Raw genomic sequence first — 18,376 nt, forward strand, 5'->3', positions numbered from 1 at the left:
AACTTTTTCTCACATTAAATTTAAATTAAATTTATTTTAAGACAAAGAAAAGAATATCTACGTTAAATAATAAATAGCAAATAAGTGAATCGATAAATCATTCAAACACTCAATAAATGAAGTGCTGTTATTTACTTAAATTATTTTCTATTATCTATATATAAATGTATATTTTTATTGCCAAAAATACAACACAATAAAGACAAATGAATATCCCATGTTCTGCTTGCACAGAAAGGAAAACAACCGACAGCAAAACCAAAGTCTCCCTCGTTTCCCGACTGCACCTGAAAGCAACACAACCCATGCACACCGTCTCCGCAATCCACAGCACACACAGCCGCTACCTGGCAGGCGGAATGGACGTGTCCTCCGGTACCCTCAGCTTCATCCTCAGCCCAGCGGAGCCGCGGGAAAAGCCAGGGCCGACATGACAGCCTCGGCACGGGAAAAGAAAGCCCGCCAGCAGCGTTGGGTGACCGTCCGGCCGGAGGCGGTGTGGACTGCATGTCGCTACGCCGTGCTGGCCGCCCTGTGCGCCCTGTGCTACAGCAACTCTCTCCACGGGGAGTTAGTGCACGACGATGTGTGGGCTATCATCAACAACCCGGACGTCCGACCGGGCTCCAGCCTCAGAAACATCTTCAGCAACGACTTCTGGGGCAAGAGGATGGCGGACAATACGAGCCACAAGTCCTACAGACCGCTGTGCATCCTCACCTTCAAGTAAGTTCTCCCTGTTCTCCCAACTCCGCTGTTTTCAGCTCACCCGGAGCTCCGAAGACACTTTCCGCCAGTTGAACCGCAGCGTTATTGATGTTAGCCGTGATGACAGTCCGGTCGCTAACTATGGCGTGAAAGCAGCATGCACGCGCGCTTCAGGCTGACGTCATACACCCGTCCCGTTATGGAAAGAAGCTGTTGCAGCCTCGTAGTCAACTTTAGAGCAATACAACCTAATCATGCTCTTTAAATACTACCTGAAAGAGTATAATAGTGGCTTTTTATGAGACAGAAAATACCTTCAAGTGTGCTGTGCTCGCTTTTAACTACAGACGCACTCAGAGTCTGAGAGTAATATTATGGAGGTTCCTCCTGAGATCAAGCCTCTGCTCGTGATATCAGAGGTAATATAATGAGCTGGAGCAGAAGGAGTATCTCTGCTGGCCGGCTGCACGTCCAACTTGTCCCATCACATCAAGTCCCCATGTCCGCATCGCCAGTGTGATGCGACTGAAGTATTAAAGGCATTCAGATGAGGCTGAGCCAAAAATACACGCAGAGAAAGGGTTTCTGGGACTTGTTGCGCAGCTCTGTAGGACTCACTTCCCTGGTAGTGGAGTTGGAGGTGTGCAGCGTGTGTTCGGCTGCGAGGAGGTGATGGAAAGTTCTGGACGGAGCGATGGGAAAACACGGCATGTTCTGCAGTGTGCTGTGCTCCAGGAGGGCGGGTCTGCTGCGCTGGGTTTGGCGCTGCATGTCTGTCCGAGGAACCAGGCGAGCGTCCAGATCAGGGTGGGACTGTGTTATAACCAGGGGTGCACAAAACTTTTTTAGGATATACTCAGGTGGGGACGAGGAGATGGTGTTTGGTACTCACCCCACACATACCGTGGTCTTAATAAACACAGTCTTCCTCGCTGTCCTTCTCGCTGTCTCCATCACGGTTCTCTGCTTCAGGTCCCTGCATGGTACATGATGAAGACGCACCTCTCAGTCCCTAGTTGAGCCTCTGATTGGCTGTTTCCATCCACAGGTCAACAGCCGGCTTTGGGTCAGGTGTCTCTATGGTGGTTTTTGGCAGCTGCATCTCTGCTGCACTACTCAAAGGCAGCTTAAGAGACTATTTAACCACCTTGGTGTTGGTGTAACAGTCTGGATTTCTTTTATTTACTCTTTGGACCAAGCAAGGTATACACAGAGGATGCTGCCAAGAGTTTTGCTTTGTTTTAAGCACATTAATTCTCTCACATTGAGCCTGTGTAAACAACTTGACAGAGGTAAATCAAGGTGATTTTTGTGATGTTCTCTGATCCATCAAAGAGCATCACTCAAAATTCAGCCATCTGCTCCTCTGCTGTCCCCACTGATCGTCTGTGCAACGCTCACCCATTTAAATTATGTTAAGGCTTAAAGTTTTGTATAATTAAGGGCGTGGCTGCTTTGACTGACAGGTAGCTGCTAGGTTTAGCAGCCTGCTTTCACTCATGTCACTGTCACCAAACTTCAATGGCTCTTCACAAGTCTGGGTGACATCACAGAGACGACGTCCATGTTTTTAGACTCTTTGAGCCTTTATAACCTGCACCTGTTTTGTCTGTGGATACAAAGTATATACCTTGCACCACATTTCGGTATGCTCACCGTTAGCCATGTTAGCAGTTAGTTATGAGGAAGGTGCCATGCAAGAGAAAAAGAGGACATCCCACACAGTGTTCCTAAATGAGGGAAATGAGCCAAACTGAGCCTTGCTGATGCAAAAGTGGATTGAAACAGAGCCAGAAAACGGTGGCGCCAAGGTTGCCAGCTTTCTTTTTTCTTTTCATGATATGATTCATTTGAGGATGCAGCGTTAACGTGTCATGCACAGGTCTGAGGTCAGAGATTGGTTTAAATTTCAGGCTGTCCACTCTCCCCCAAATTTAACTGCATGTTTGTGGAGAAAAAATAAATTGGGGGGACAAACAGTTCCAGAGAACTTGGGCTTGGTGCCCAAAGTTACATAAGACTGTAAACTATGAGTAAGGCAGTGTATCGAACCAAAGAACTTTATGATGCATAGCACTGAGAATTGAAAAGGATCAGTACCAAAAGCTGGCAACAAATGTGAGGTCAGATTTGTAATCTTTTTTTGGTTAACTCTTAATTTTAAAGGTACATCTAAGAATTCTGGTTTAAAATCTAAATAAATAAAATCAAAATGACCAACAGAATGTGAAGAAATGACAGTTTTGATGTTATATAAAGGACATCGAAGCTCTCTCAAATAAAATAGTCAAAATAAATTCATAAAAGGAAGTATGAAGGAAATATGTGTCCACCTATTTCCCCTATTGTCCCTTTCCACTGTTCAAACAAGCAGCAGCTGCGGGCTGGTCAGAATAAACCCTTCATTCATGGAGTCAGATGTGAGAATATTCTGTCTCTACATGCCGTTTTCCCATGCTGGTGATGGATGACTTCCCTCTCACTTCCCGTTCATGCTTCTACTGTCCCTGCCTGCTGTGTCTTCATTGTGCCCAGAGTCAGAGTCCAGCCCTGGTTTGAGCTGCTATAAATCACCTCAGCGCTGTATTCCCTGTTGTAACTGTCCTGTGTTGGTCTGTTTGGCTTTGTTCGGCCCTGGTGCGGCTGTGTTCACTGGGAAGCTGCTGAGCCCAGTTCCACTTCCCAGTAAGCACATATACATCGCTGGGATGTAATCTAAATTTGTTGGGAAGATGTAGTATTTGGATTGTTTGCTCACTGTCCCAGTGTTCCCGAGCCCTCGCTGCTTAATGTCTAAGTGACATCTACTACGGCTGAATGATATTAACGTTGTCTGACATGTGTTATACCTTCTGCAGATGCCAGTACGACCCTTATCTTTTGTTACACATTTCATACAAGAAAACTGAATGCTTAGTGTAGTACGTCCCTGTACTGTATTGTACAGACATTTTTATGCCAACATCTTACTTTTCCACACTGAATAAACTACAGATGTGTTTCCCTCTCACTCTATGCTGTACACAGTTGAGCAGAATTACATATATTTAACAGTCGGATCAATACTGCCTAGATCAGTGATTTACATATTCCATGTTTTCAATCCATTCTTTAAGTTTTGAAATTCTAAAAATCAAAACTTGATTTGTATACAAGTTGCTATGCATAATTTGCAATACTATACCACATATACAAAAACACACACATCTAAATAACTCGGAGGTAAGGCTTGCATTTGATCAAATGAGACTCCTTGGAAAAACAAATTATAGCACCTTCCTGAATAAGTTTGAGGGAAAGCAGCTGTTACGATTTATATTTCATACCTAGAAAGATGTTCTTTCTCAGACTTCCAAACTGTTCTCTCTGTAGTGCAATGTGTATATGTATGTGTGTGTATACACATGTGGAACTGGATTGGCTGGTCTGGTGACAGACATAATGTGTCCCCATGCGGAGCTCCATCAGCACTGTCTGCACTTAAGATAACTGAGATTCCTGTGTGTGTGCGTGCACACACACAGCTTCCTGTGTGCTTGCGTGCGTGCGTGTGTGTGTGCGTGTGCAGGCAGTAGGATGGTTTCATTGTTCGTTGATGCTCAGTCTAATTACCCAACAGCACTACAGACCCCTCAAGCAGCTGCTTGCCAGTCTTCCCTCTGGTATTACAGTTGTTGAGGAAAATATTTGCGCCTTAATGCTTCTCCCGAGAACGGACAGCATGGCTCACAGCTTTGCAGGAGCGTGTACTCAGACACACACACAAACAGCACTTAATGCTGAGTGTGTGCTGGAGACAGCAGAGCCCCAATAATGGCCAGAGACAATGGGGAATGTGATCTTTCAGGAGAGACAGGTGTTGCCTTATTGCTCACTTCGGTGGGGGGGTGGGGTGGGGGGGTGTTCAGTGCTCTGGGTTGGAGCTTCCAGGGCTGTTTGGCCGTCAGCTTTTCCACACCATCTTCATTAGCCTGACATGTGAAGGACGCTGGCTCACATGGAGTGAATATGTAGCAACACTTTTCCTCATCTGTAAAATAGCCTGAAGCTCAATCCTTCACCCTCAGCTGCCCCAGCTGCTGTGTGCATGTGGAGGAAGGTGTAGCTAAGGAAAGGCACGCACACTTCGTGCTGTGGAGAAATAACAACTGAAGGGTAATCAGGCCCATTTTCTCTGCTCTGCTCCTCCCTGTAGGAATTTACCAGCATTTGTTCAACTTCAATCAAGGCTTTGTATAATTAAACATATCAACAGATTCCACAGATACAGTTACTCAAGATGGTGAATATGTGTGAGCATTACAGATACACAACAGTGATACAACTGAGCTTACTGAGTGTTAAAGCACTGCCGAAAACACACCGAACAAGTGTGTCTGATGAAGGCTGCTCTCACATTCGGGCAACACTCTTGTTTACAATGCTTGACCAGAAACAGACGTAGCCTCTCCATCTTTTCCAGCAATATATGTGACTCCACGCACACAGCCGTGACGTCTCTAACAGACATCTTAAATCTGCTGATGTTGTTGCACTTCTGAGAGTTTTGTTCAACATGGTGTTGTCTGTGTGTGTGTGTGTGTGTGTGTGTGTGTGTGTGAGACACCAAAACATAGCAGGAGCAGCATTTTTTTTTTTTCTCTTTATTTAGCATATGTGCTTATACTGGGAGGGAAAACCCTGATTTGTGACTGTGGTTTTAACTACTTAAACTAACATATTTTGGTAATTTCCATAATGTTCCCCATTTTACAATTCCATTTTTATTATACCATTTTGAGATTCTGCCCGTGTTGTCTGTGTCGTGGAACTTGTGGGGTCATATGTGGGTCTCCCCTCAGACAAAATCAAGGCAGCTCCTGCAGATTCTGCTACAGTGCTCTTGTTTTCAGACAGAATGCAAAGCAAATTTTCAAGGCAGTACAACTGCATGCAAGGTCAATAGAAGCATGCGATTAGATGCAAATTCACCTGGGGTGGCACGAACTGATGCAAAGATGTGTCTGTGAAAGCTCAAAGCATGAAAATTTCTTTCTAAACACATCTCAGAACTTGTTTGATTTTGCTACTTCAAGTGTCTGAATTACTTCCATGAGTTTTGTGTCACATGTTGTAGCCTGGCCCACTGATTTGGGCCACGCTATAAGAGCTAACCCTAATTTCCAGTTGTTTTCAGAACATTTGCATGCAGACGGTAGTGTCTTCTGTGTTCTCTGTGTGCCCTCCTCTTCAACTCTTCTGCGTCCCCCTGGGGAGGAGTGTGCCTTTCAGTGTGAAAATCTCTGTGTTTAACTCACATAGAATGCAAAGATACCAGGAATGTTGATGGATTGGTGCTGCAGAATCAGTCAAACAGGAAAGTGGGAAGAACCGTTGAAAGGCACCCAGATTCAGGCTGTCAGGATGTTTCAACTTTTCTGCTGTGAATTTCATTCAAGTTAGCAGGCTGATAACATTTCAAGCATTGATTCACTTTGTTCTCTCAGCCTGGACAGCTCTGGCTGACTTGTACTCTGCATGAAATGAATTACGAGCTGTTACCCGAATCACCCGAGGAAGGTCTTTTTATGCATGCAGAGGAACACATGGGTGCACTCCCCCAGCACCTCTGGCCTGGGGGTCACTTCTAAGTGTATTTGTCTGCTTTACACATGGGGAAAAAAAACACACACTCCCACCTACAAGCACACACACATACGCACCCACAAGCCAGTGGTGAATCTATGGGGAATGTGCAGTCGGTCCAGCATTGTCTTTTCTGTGCCGTTGAACACTACAGGCTTTTTTCGATCAAGGTGAAGGACACACAGAGAACAAGTAAATACACACAAACTGCAGCCTCAAGGCACTTTTTATAGCTGAGCCCTTATGTGCACCACGGACTGAGCAATGATTATGGTGAGAAAACAAGGGAGATAGGGAGAGAGAGATAGTAAGAGGCCATGCGATTAAAATAGAAACAGGAGGACAGATGACACAGACAGGGAAGGAAGATGTGGTGACAGATGCTCTTCTGGTAAATGAGGGGACAGGGAGGGGGACAGGGAGGAGGACATGGTCATAGCAGATAATAGAAAGAGACAAGAGCAGGAGATGAAGAGTGAAAAATAAGAAATGACAAAGAAGAAGGGGAAGAAAGTGATAGATGATGCTGCTGGAGCCTGAGAGAAGCTGACTCATGCAGTGAGAGCTTCACTTCCCAATTGCTGTTTATCTATTTCAGAAGAGAAAAAACTTTATTACCTGAAGTTCAAGGATTCAGGACATGCTGTCATTTTGCCAGCAATTTAATTATCTGCTAGCCTTGTTTCAGAAAGAGGCTTTTCTTTATCCTGTTTTCAAAGCTTATCTAAAGCATTTTCACCCTGTTTTCAGTTGTCTGTCCCTCTTGCCTGCAGTATTTTATTCAGCCTTTTTACAGCGCAGGGATTTGCTAAGGCAAATTACCATAGCTGTTACTGATGCAATGCTCTCCAGAATAATTAACAACCTATTTTTAGTATTCTCGCAACCTTCCTTTGGGTCATGGCCCAGTCTCCAGCATAGCAGAATATATCAGAGTAAAGGATCAGTCCCACTCAAATGAATATTACTACTCTTATTGGGAAAGAGTATGTTATTATCAAGGAATTGGTAGTGACTGGATGACAAGCTGTGCTTTAAAAAACATATTAATGAGCTTTCAAAGTCACTATTTATTATTTCTGTTGCGTTATATGTAATGTCATTTAGTTTTTATTGTTTGATATGCCGTGTTATTTTTAGATGTATTTTGCATGTGTTGTTATCAGGGCGTCATTACGAAAGAGAGCTTCCTCTCCATGGCCTTCACTGTTTATGTGCTGCTACATGGTCACTGTCACAGAGACAGAGCACAATTAGCTCTCCCTCACCTCTCCAGCCCGACAGTCACAGAGGACACTGTTTGTCAGTGCATGCTTGGTTTCAGAATGCTTGGGGCCTAAAAGCAGCGCTGTTGATTCATCAACCAGAATGACGCCATGTCTGTACAGCTGCAGCTGAGATTACCTTGAACCTTGCTGTGGTGGTGATAATTTTCATTGACCTCAGAGAATGTTCCCTGGTAATTCTGGGAACTGCCTGACCTTTTCTTTACTGCCACTGTCTTCATTATCATTTGCACACCATCCAGCCATCCATTTTTGTTCACTTTTGGGGGTCTGCGTTGAGGTAGCAGCAGGCTAAACCAGGGCTCCAGACTTTGAATTTTCTCTGGTGCTGCCTCGTGAAAAATTTCAGGCAAGCCAGCACAACATATTTATGAGCACCAAGTGAAGTAGTACTTTGAGAAAAAGTCATTTTCCATGACTTTTCAATTTGGGGCTTGTGCAACCCCTAAAACCATCAATTGATTAAAAAAAGTTGAAACTTAGTGTTAAAACTACCAGTAACAATGATTTGCTACATAGAACCATCTGGGAAGTCAATGAACACTGTTTAAAAAAGGGCAGACACTCTCAAAAAATACTTGACAGATGATTGGATGAATTGATTGCATGACTGTCAACCGATTAGATCAAAGAACCATATTACTTGTGGGGGGGTGAAACTCTTGCCATTCAGTCGGGAGAAGAGTGAAAATATCTCCTGCATCCAGATAAATCTTCAGTGCTGTCCTTTGCTTCTCTGTCATTGAAGAAATACTCTCCAGTTCTGATATAACTGATGCTATCAGCATCCATGCTCACCTCTTTAGGAGCCACCATTGTTGTTTTGGAACCAGCAGTAGCTTCTTGCACTGTCGACACACCCAAACCAGGCCTGTGTGTAGCTGCCAGTAGTTTTGACAACACTGAGTTGACATTCATATTGATATTCTTCTCATTCACCAGTGCTCACCATCTGTTGTTTAGTGTAGGAATCCCTCTTTGCAAATTGGTACATTTGAGCTGATTCCTTGGTTTTGTCAGTCCAGCAGACAGACGGGATGATATTAGTTGGTTCTGTGCAGAAATGGTCACGGTAGCACAGTCACTGTATTAAAACATGGCACCTTATGACACTGCCAGTGCTCTGATCTCATTCAAATATTTGTAGATTGGTGTCCACTGTTAAGTCTGAATTCTAGATTTTGAGTAATCTGTCTGCAAAATACAGATTTATCACTCAGGGGGCCGTGAAGCTGTGGGTGTCTGACATTGTGCAGTGTTTGCCTTAGATATTCTAGACATTTCCTTGACTTGTTAAGATAAAGATTGGAATTTGGGACTGTCTCTTCACAGTTTAAGTTCCTTGACTTTTAAGCTGTGGATTCTGTGATTCTTCCAATTTTTGCTTTTTTCTTCTGCTGAAGGATAAAACTCACACCAGAACTCAATATGACATGACAGCAGTGTTGAAAATACTTTGACAAAAGCTGTCACGTGTGTTTGTTCATCGACTGGAGGCTTCTCAAACATGTTGCTGTTGTGTGCTGTGAGACGTTGACTGGCTTGAATTGTTTCCCCAAATACCAATCAAGCCATCTTTGTCTTACTTCCCATCATTGTGTCATGTTTTCCTTCACGCCACCGATGGCTCAGCCAAGCTGACATGGAGCCAAGATTTTGACAATTTTGGATGAGATGGAGGACTTCAGAAAATCTGGGCCTGCGTGTTCAGGATAAGGAAGTAATAAGTAATTCATACTTGTCCAAGACTGTTGAAAGCAGCTACAGGCGTGACTCTGCAGGACATCCCAAAATGTGTTGTCAGTTCTGCTATCTGACATTGTCAGCATTGCTTTTGTGTTTATATGCACAGAGTGGGAACCAACAATCCCAGTGATCTGAAATCTGAAATGTAATTTGAGTTTGAATGTCCTCCCTGTGCTCTTTGGGTTTATGGTGGTCCGGCTTACTCTCTCTGTCCAGTGACATACAGGTTATGTTAACAGGCTCTACTTGATTCATTTGGTCTTATCCTTTTCTACATAGGAAGAACAATTAAAGCAAGCAAAACCTGTTTTAATGTTCACATGAACAGCACCTGACTTTGGAATTAAGACAGACATGAAGGACCAATCCAAAGCGTCCCCTTCACCAACACTTTGGTCCATCTTACACTGTAATAACCAAGTTTTCATAAAATTTGTTGAATAATCAAGCTTTTGTAGACCCACTTAACCTTTACCTTAGCGCCATCATCAGACCAAAGATTTCGTTTGTGTTCAGCAAACATGCAAAACATTTGAATATCTGCCACATTTTGTCCAAAACATGAGATTTTTTTGTGTATCTTGTGTAGGAAGTTTGGCCAGATGGTAACACTAAACAAAAGCACAGGGGGTCTCCAAGATAAGTAATCATCCTCTGGGAACCCTGATTATCCGCAACTTTCATCCAGTCTTAGCCGTAGTCATCAAGACACGTTGGCTTAAAGTGTTGTTTGTTCATGTGTCTATCAGCTGCAACTGGTGTATTTACAGCTGTTTGGTTTGTAATGTGGCAGTCAAGTAAGACAGATACGATAGTGGTGGCTAACTGGCCGGCTACTGTGGATAGCTAGCCAACAAGCTGATCATGGATTAAATTTGAAAACCTCACTGCAATCGCCACCTCCATTGTTGAGATTTGGGATTGCAGAATCTAGATGATCTTAAATGATTTGCTTCAAATGCAAACCAGCCCAACTGAAGTAAAGACAGAAATAAACGTCTCTTTTTTAGCAATTGTGGCTAGTAACAGCACAGGGATCTACTCTCTTTCCAGGACAACTTGCCCACTAACAGTAATATCTATGTAGTTGAGCTTGAAAGTTAATTCTTGACCTTGCAAATAGTAGTTTCTGGAAAAGGATGATAAGTTGACCTTGAGTTATTTTTTTTGCTAAAGTATCTATTTCCAAGCCACGCAAGCCTCTGGTCTTAGAAGGATGTAAGGTTTCTTTTTGATTGCAGGTTGTTGCTATACTGAGCAAGAGGGCATTTTATTGCTTAAGAATACAAATTTTCATTTGTAAGAGAAAGGATGCATGATTATGTCTTTCAAAAGTTACACAGTCTGACAGTAAAATCACAAATCACACATAATAATAGCATATATTTAAATCAAATCATGGCAGGCCCTGGCTCATTGTAATTCATGCTTGAGAGTACTGGTTGTAGAGGCGGCCCATCACACAAAGGTCACAGATTAGATTCCATCAGCAGCCAGTATGTGTCCATCAGCAGCCATGCTCCCTGTCAAAATGCCCTTGGGCAGAACACTGAACCCCAACCTGCTCCCTCATTGTAAATCTCTGTGGGTAAGCACATCAGCTAAATTCCTCAAATGAGAAATTTAAATTCCTCTGAAGCCCTCACTTTGCCAATGGGTCAGGACCCTGGCTGGTCTTCGGGGAAATCCATCTCACAGCCCTTCACTTGTTCCACACTCATCTGAGCATCAGTTGTGAGGGCAGATCAGCATCAACCAAGGTCAGGCTGAGATAATGGTGAGGGTTAAAGCTCTCTGCAAGCTCAAGCAGGTTTTATCAGTCTCATTGAATTATGAATAAAAGAGGGAGGCCAGAGTGTCCTTCATCGCTAAATGGACTGGATGAAGGCTCACAGAGGACCCCATGAGAACTAATTACAATTAGAGATAAGGAGTTCAGATGTGAAGTCATGTTCTGTTCTGCTCTTTCTGTTTGGTGTTGCTTTAGAGCCCGACTTTACATAGAAAGAAACATTAAACGCTTAACATGCAGTTTTCACTCTGCCTCTGTTTCAGTCGCATTCAGGAAGGAAAAATCACCTTATTCCTGAGGGACTGACTGTATCACATGTAGCTCCTGATCCGTGTAGCTGTCAGGGATGCGCTGATCCGATATTGGTATCGGTATCAGTCCCGATATTGAAGGAAATTCTAGATGGGGTATCGGTGACAATGGGCCCGATACATAGGGGCTGATCTCTTCCATCTAACGCTATGCTATAGGCGCTGCGAGGGGCGTCATGCGCAAGCAACACGCAGTGCTGAAGCACACATGATGTGGACCGCATTGTTTTCAAAATAGAGCGAGTGAAAGGATCGCTGTCTGGAACTTTTTCACACTACCTCAGCCTATAAACTCGACGGCTACTTGCAATACCTGCACAGTAAATGTTCCGAGGGGCGGTGGTAAAACGCCAAGTTATAACACGAGCAACTTAATGAAAGGGAGCACGCTGACTTCATTGAACTGAATAAACAAAAAGGAGGCGGTATGACGCAGCTAACTTTGCAGGAGATGAAGGAAAGAGGTGAAAAATTTAAACCCAACAGTGTGCAGGCAACAAAAATCACAGAGAGGATGTCCCGTGTCACTTTTAAGTTTAACTGCACGCTGGCTGGATGAGAGTTACGTGCCACACAGTGCAATGCTCAATGCTACACACTTCCGTGGGTCACACACCAGCGACGCGATCGCAGCCACCCTGAAGGAAATGTTTGACGTACGTGGAGTAAAGTCCACGTGATTCTGAGGGACAACGCCAGCAACGTGTGAAAGGCGATGGACAGCATGAGAGTGCGTAGTTTAGGCTGCGTTGCGCATACATTGCGAGTGATGCTGTTGCAAGTGGGAGACAGATTGTTGCACACTTTATATTCCTTTAATATTCCTAAATGCACTGACTGAACCAGTTACACTTGTTATATTTTTTTTACATGTTGTTTGACCAAGCTACAGAAGCTGTTGGTTTAAGATTGTTGTACTGATGCACAGTTATTAAATAAATAACAGTACATTTATATCTGTTTGTTTTAAAAAAAAAACAGGAAAGAAATGTTTAAGTCAAGCCTGATGCACAAAAGAATGATCCCAGTCTTTTCCACACAGTGACATACCGTTTGTCAGGTAATTCAGTGCTGTTTTCCTGGATTGCTATTGGCTGAGTACTAAACCTTAGATATCGGTATCAGTATCAGAGTTGAAAAAAGCAGATCGGTGCATCCCTAGTAGCTGTGTATTAATGGTCTAAAGGGGGTTGTAGTAGTATGGGCAGCACCCCTTTTACCCGTGGCTGGCACAAACCAAGAAATGTAATAAATAGCTAATCATGTTTTTTTTAGAGCCCATTCAATCATATTTGTCAATGTTGCTCCCATGCTGGACTGGGCAAGACTGGCACAGTGTTCAGAATCACTGACATACATACAGCCTACTACATACTCACTCCGTATGTACTGCATTCTGCCTAAATGAACCAATAAGCATGGCGTTGCCAGCAGACTGCGCACACTGAAGGCCAACAGTGCGTCTTCTCTGCATCACAGGACCGTACTGATCACATTACCTGTCTGAGCTACCGTTTTCCTGGTTGTGTGGATAAGAGATTTTAAAAAGATTTTGATCTGATTAACATTCAGTTTGGATTAAACCCAAATCTGATAAAAGACAAAGTGTTGATTAGAGCTGGTGTGAAAAGCCCAAAGAAAACAAAAATGAACAATTGAAACTTTCTTTGATTGTAATGTATCAAATGATTAATGTTTTCTTTTCACATGAATGTTCCTGCACCAAATGTTGACTGCTTGTCACCATTGCTTGCATTTGTGGTCAACAGTATTGGAGGCTTATCCTGTCATAATATCATAAAATACACCAAACTGTCTCTGAGTCAGTTTATTACTGTCTAGTGACTCCAGTCTTTGACAAAGAGGGTCAAGGAGATGACAGACTACAAGAGCTGGCACCAGATAGCCTGATGTCTTCATGTCCTGGGGACACAAGTGATGGCAGGGGTGTCAGAGTTTCTGTCAGAATATATTTTAACAGTTTCATTTCCAACCCTGAGTCCAAAGAAGTTTGAATGCTGTGTAAAGCACGAATAGAAAGAGAATGCAATCATTTGCAAATGAATGGTTTTACAAAGTGTTCCTGAGCCCAGGTAGTAACATCCTTCATACAATCATGTGTTCACGAAGTGGCCTGCTGGCCTGTGTGTCCACAGAGAGGTGGAGGAAAGGACTTCACTCAGCCTCATTGCATGTCTCTGCATCTCTGGATGGAGAAATTATGCATCTGGCTGTTGGTGGACAAAAAGACAATATTTAATAAAAATCTGATTTTCACTGTGTGTGAGATCCTTACTTAGGGTTTAATCCTGGAAAATGGGATTCCCTGCAATACACATCCATACAATTAGAACCTACTGAAATATATTAACAAAGTAGGATTAAAACATATGTAACAGCTGTGTGTGGGTGCAACATACTGAAAACTCATTGTAATAGATAAAGAAATTCAGCAGTCTGATGAAAAGCACCTATCTGAAGCACTGAAGACGGGTGACCTCACGCCAAGTGACTGAGTGACCATTGACTTTATTACCATAGCCAACATTGCTCGGCTGGTACCAGTAGCATCTGAGGGCTAACAGAATCTGTTAATTGCCGTTATTTTACTGGGAAAGTCTATTAAAGTCCCACATATTTAAATCTCTCCAGCCATAGTGTGCGGTGAGAATAATTCCAGAGATATGTCAAAGCATTCTGTCTCTACATGCTGGTTCCCCCTGCTGCTTCTCCTCCCTCTCAATCCTCTCCTGATGTTTCCACATCTAACTCAGTGAATTAAGAGTTTATTTGGACCAAACCAGAGTTGGTGGTGATTGTTAGAACAGTGAAAAATGAACCAAGAAGGTTTTGGTGGGTTTATTTTGTTTCTGTCGAGTTTGAATGAAGCGTGTTTTACAATGCTAAAATGAGTGTTTCTGTAAATGGAGTCTGGTGTCTTTGGTGAGAGCGATAAAGCAGCTGTTTCTAATTAAACAAGAGGATCTTACTTTTTAACAGAAAGCTCTCTCTCTGCAGGGAACCTTTCCATAAAGTTGTCAGACACTTAGAACAACAATTTGAGCCTCTCAGTGGCAAAATTAAACACTTTTAGTGGACAGAATTTGACGGTGCACAAATGCCTAGAGGGATTACATTGCCGCCCGTTTTGCGGTGGCCAGCTGCAGCACTCTCGCTCAATCCTGGACTAGTTTCAGAAACTGTCGTCCCCATTAGTCACTTTGACACTAAAACGGTAAAGTAGGGTACATAATATTTGGCCATAATTTCTCCCAAGAGAAATTGGAATCTATCACAGTTCAACAGAATGACTGAAAATGCCAAATGACTTCCTTTGGAATTTCCTTTATTTATACAATGAATGGGGCATTTCATATTCAATCATGCAGGTTAGCTGCGCCATGACTGACGGGAATGTTACACAACAAAAATGACACTCAGATTTTTTTGGAATAAGATTTGTGTTATTGTCACTATTTTTCAACTCTTTTAGGTGCTCAGTAGACATTGTTCAGTTCAGTTTTGTTATTTATTGTGAGGTAACCATATTTTCAAACACCAAACATAGACCCTTAGTGCACCTCATGCAGGCTGTGCATATGCAGGAACCACAGGCGCTGTCATCTGAGTGGGGGATATTTATTTCAATGCTTAACACACCTTTCAACACCATGGACTGCATGAACACTGTGTTTTTGTTGCTAAGTACTCTCCGAAGGAAGGAGTAAGCCTCCAGGAGCTCTTTAAAAAAGACTTTCTCTTTGGTGTGAATCGTTAGCATACTGACAGGTTCTGTCAGAAAGAGCTGAAAGTGTCATAGCCTGTGATGATGCTACAACACATTAATTGACTGACACACATGCAGACAAGTCAGAGTTAATTCAGATGTAGTAGATTGTAGTGAAAACCTGGATAATTTGGTAGAAACTATTGAAAATTGGGATATTTTTGTGCAGAATATCAACTCAGGACACCCAGTTTGAAACTGGTGTTCATACATTGAGGTACATAAATGTATTTTTAGAATGGCCTGATTCTTTGCTTGGGAGTAGAGACCTAAAACAAATGGGCGCTAGTTAATACAAAACCCTGAGATGTCACGTGAAACGTGGGTGATGAATGATGAACTGGTCGATGCACGATGAGGAGAATGATGAGTGGGGCTACAGGCACGATGGTGGTAGCAGATGAAATGATGGCTGAGACATCTACTCTTCTTCAATCGAGTCCAAGTATTGTTTCCTGCTCCTCTGGTGAACAAGTGTACATTAGGGATGTATATCTCCACCACTGAGGCCGATTCGATCTCAATACACATTCACCGATAGGATACATTAACGATACACTGAAGCTTCTGTCGATGCGATGCGATTCGCTCCTGTTCACGATTCAAAAATGATTTGATAACGATATGACTTGCTTACAAAGAGATTTGGTTCGATATGATGTGATCCAGTTCGACACCGTTAGTTGTGGTAAGAGAGTGTGCCCATATCACATTTCTTAGAGCACAACTCTGCTTTACTCTCTGTATCAGTTTGAGAGATGCATGTAATATTTGGTTTGTTTTTACTGAGCAAACCTGTAAATCCGATTTTTAAATAGACATAATTCAGTATGTATAGACACAGCATTAAATTTTATTTATAATAAGCAATCCTTACTCCGAATTATGTTCTTTACAATGTTACAAAACGTGTAAAAAACTTCATCGCCAGGTTCGTTGTGCTACTGACGTAATTGATAGCTGCTCGGCATTGTTTGCAGATTGCGTGCGTTTTGTCCAGTTTACCTTCTCGCTTGAAAAACCCAAAATATTGCCACACGTTTGATTTGTGTGTCTTTTTCGGTGCACTGAATATCTCCTCGCTGCTAACGTCATTCTTGTTTCCCTCCATGTTGTGAACATCGCTTGCGTCAGTGAAGGAGGAGCGATGGTGCATTCAGGTTGCCTCGGAAAACACAACAGGGCAGGGAATAGTACTGGAACATGAAATAATCGATTTAACCATGGAATTTACTGATGCAGACAGGCTAGAAGAGATGCACTGTAAATTCACCCGTAAATTATATCCGATGTACCTTGAATCTACTGGTGCAGTCGCATCGCGAACGTTTGTATCGGATGACCGATATTAATCTGTGAATCTCGTCATCCCTAGTGTACATGACAGTTTTCTCACCCCAAACCTCCTTTGCTGCCCATGCCGAGCTTGTTTGAGCATTAAAGTAGATGGCAGTGTTGACAGCAACACACAGTAGCATTAGCTGCTACTTCATGAAATAGGTGCTAATGCTACTCATGAAATAGGTGCTAATATTCCTACTGCACTAATGCGCTCATCGCTATTAACATCCAGACATTTAACTTGCTTTACCGTGATGAAGCAGCACAAAAACTACACATCAAAGGTATTCACCTTATGTAGATGGCAGCATGCCCATTGCCTGTTGGCAAAACTCTGCTTCAATCAAAGTAATGGGGGACAAAGCTCTAATCAGTCTGTTTTGTTGTCTCAGAGGCCCATGGCTTCACCTCGGGCCTCTCTGCATGCCCGATAGGGCTGATTAGTTGGTACCTGGTTGCAACTGACAAAATGTCAAGATGGACAACCTTGCACCCTCTTGCATTGGGTGGTGAGCTAACCACGCCGCTCTTATGTGTACAATAAATGAACTGTTTGAATTTCACTTAATTAACACAATGACAAAGATTTGTTCATCCACCTGCAGCAGTTTTAATTCACTATGAACTTCATTTAACACTCCAATGAACTAGTTTAAATGGAATACTTCATCTGTAATTTGTAACCTACTTGTGTAATATGAAATATATTTTGACTGGGCTACACAATAATATCTATCTATCTATCTATCTATCTATCTATCTATCTATCTATCTATCTATCTATCTATCTATCTATCTATCTATCTATCTATCTATCCTATCTATCTACTATCTCGTCTGTCTGTCTGTCTGTCTGTCTGTCTGTCTGTCTGTCTGTCTGTCTGTCTGTCTGTCTGTCTATCTATCTATCTATCTATCTATCTATCTATCTATCTATCTATCTATCTATCTATCAATCTATCTGTGTGTGTGTAGTTCTAACTCTTCATTGAAACTGTATGATGTTTACACTGAGTTAAATATTAAAACCCAGAAAATCCAGACTGTTTGATGAATGTTTTTATGGCTGCTTAATATGCAAGCACTTGCTGTCTTGTGCATAGTTTTTTTACATATTTACCCAAAATTCAGCCTGACACTTGGTATTTTTGGAACCTTTGGGATCTCCACTACTAGAGGCTATTAGAGAAGTGGGAGTGCAAACGCCCCAAATATGTTTTATATGTTTGGGACAATAAGTTGACTTGAAATATGTTTCTGTTGTTATATAAAATAAGTGAGGACTTTATTGATCTCCCACTGGGGAAATTAAGCGAGACAAAGTTAAAGTAGGTCTTGCATTGGCCGGGAATCGAACCCGGGCCTCCCGCGTGGCAGGCGAGAATTCTACCACTGAACCACCAATGCTTGAGGAAGTAGTGAAAAGACACAAGTGACATCCCAAAGCTCTTATTTCTGCTCCGAGGCGTGAGGAGAAATCTCTGAGCGAGGACACACGTGTGATGTTTTTAACCAGCTGGCATGTCTGTCTGTTGTCTGTCAGTTATTGATTGGATGTTGTTGACTGGACTGATCTGATACATCACAACATCGCTGGGGATTCAGACAAGAGTGAAGACAGATGACTGTTTCAACTCCCAACTTTCATATTTTGTTTTCAACAAACTGAACACAAGAACCACAGGCACTTTTCTTCATGTATGAGAAAGTTTTCATGATCTGTTCATTTTTACTATGGATACAGTTACAGTCAGGGAAACTTCAGGAGTCTGTCCATCAG

The 18,376-nt window shown here is 42.5% G+C and overlaps 1 protein-coding gene and 1 non-coding gene across 2 annotated transcripts in view; one reads left to right on the forward strand and one right to left on the reverse strand.

Annotated features, from left to right (window-relative positions):
• Positions 1 to 319: 319 nt before the first annotated feature.
• tmtc1 (transmembrane O-mannosyltransferase targeting cadherins 1) overlaps positions 320 to 18,376 on the forward strand; it is a 138,797-nt gene continuing 120,740 nt past the window's right edge. The window contains exon 1 of the mRNA XM_070992513.1: positions 320 to 726. Within this exon, the coding sequence (XP_070848614.1) occupies positions 431 to 726 (296 nt within the window). The 5' untranslated portion in view covers positions 320 to 430. The remainder of the gene's footprint in view (positions 727 to 18,376) is intronic.
• Positions 17,933 to 18,003, reverse strand: trnag-gcc (transfer RNA glycine (anticodon GCC)). Its single transcript has one exon. It is a non-coding gene; the product is annotated as a tRNA-Gly (tRNA).

The sequence above is a fragment of the Chaetodon trifascialis genome, chromosome 22 (genome assembly GCF_039877785.1).
Source record: "Chaetodon trifascialis isolate fChaTrf1 chromosome 22, fChaTrf1.hap1, whole genome shotgun sequence".
Classification (NCBI taxonomy): domain Eukaryota; kingdom Metazoa; phylum Chordata; class Actinopteri; order Chaetodontiformes; family Chaetodontidae; genus Chaetodon; species Chaetodon trifascialis.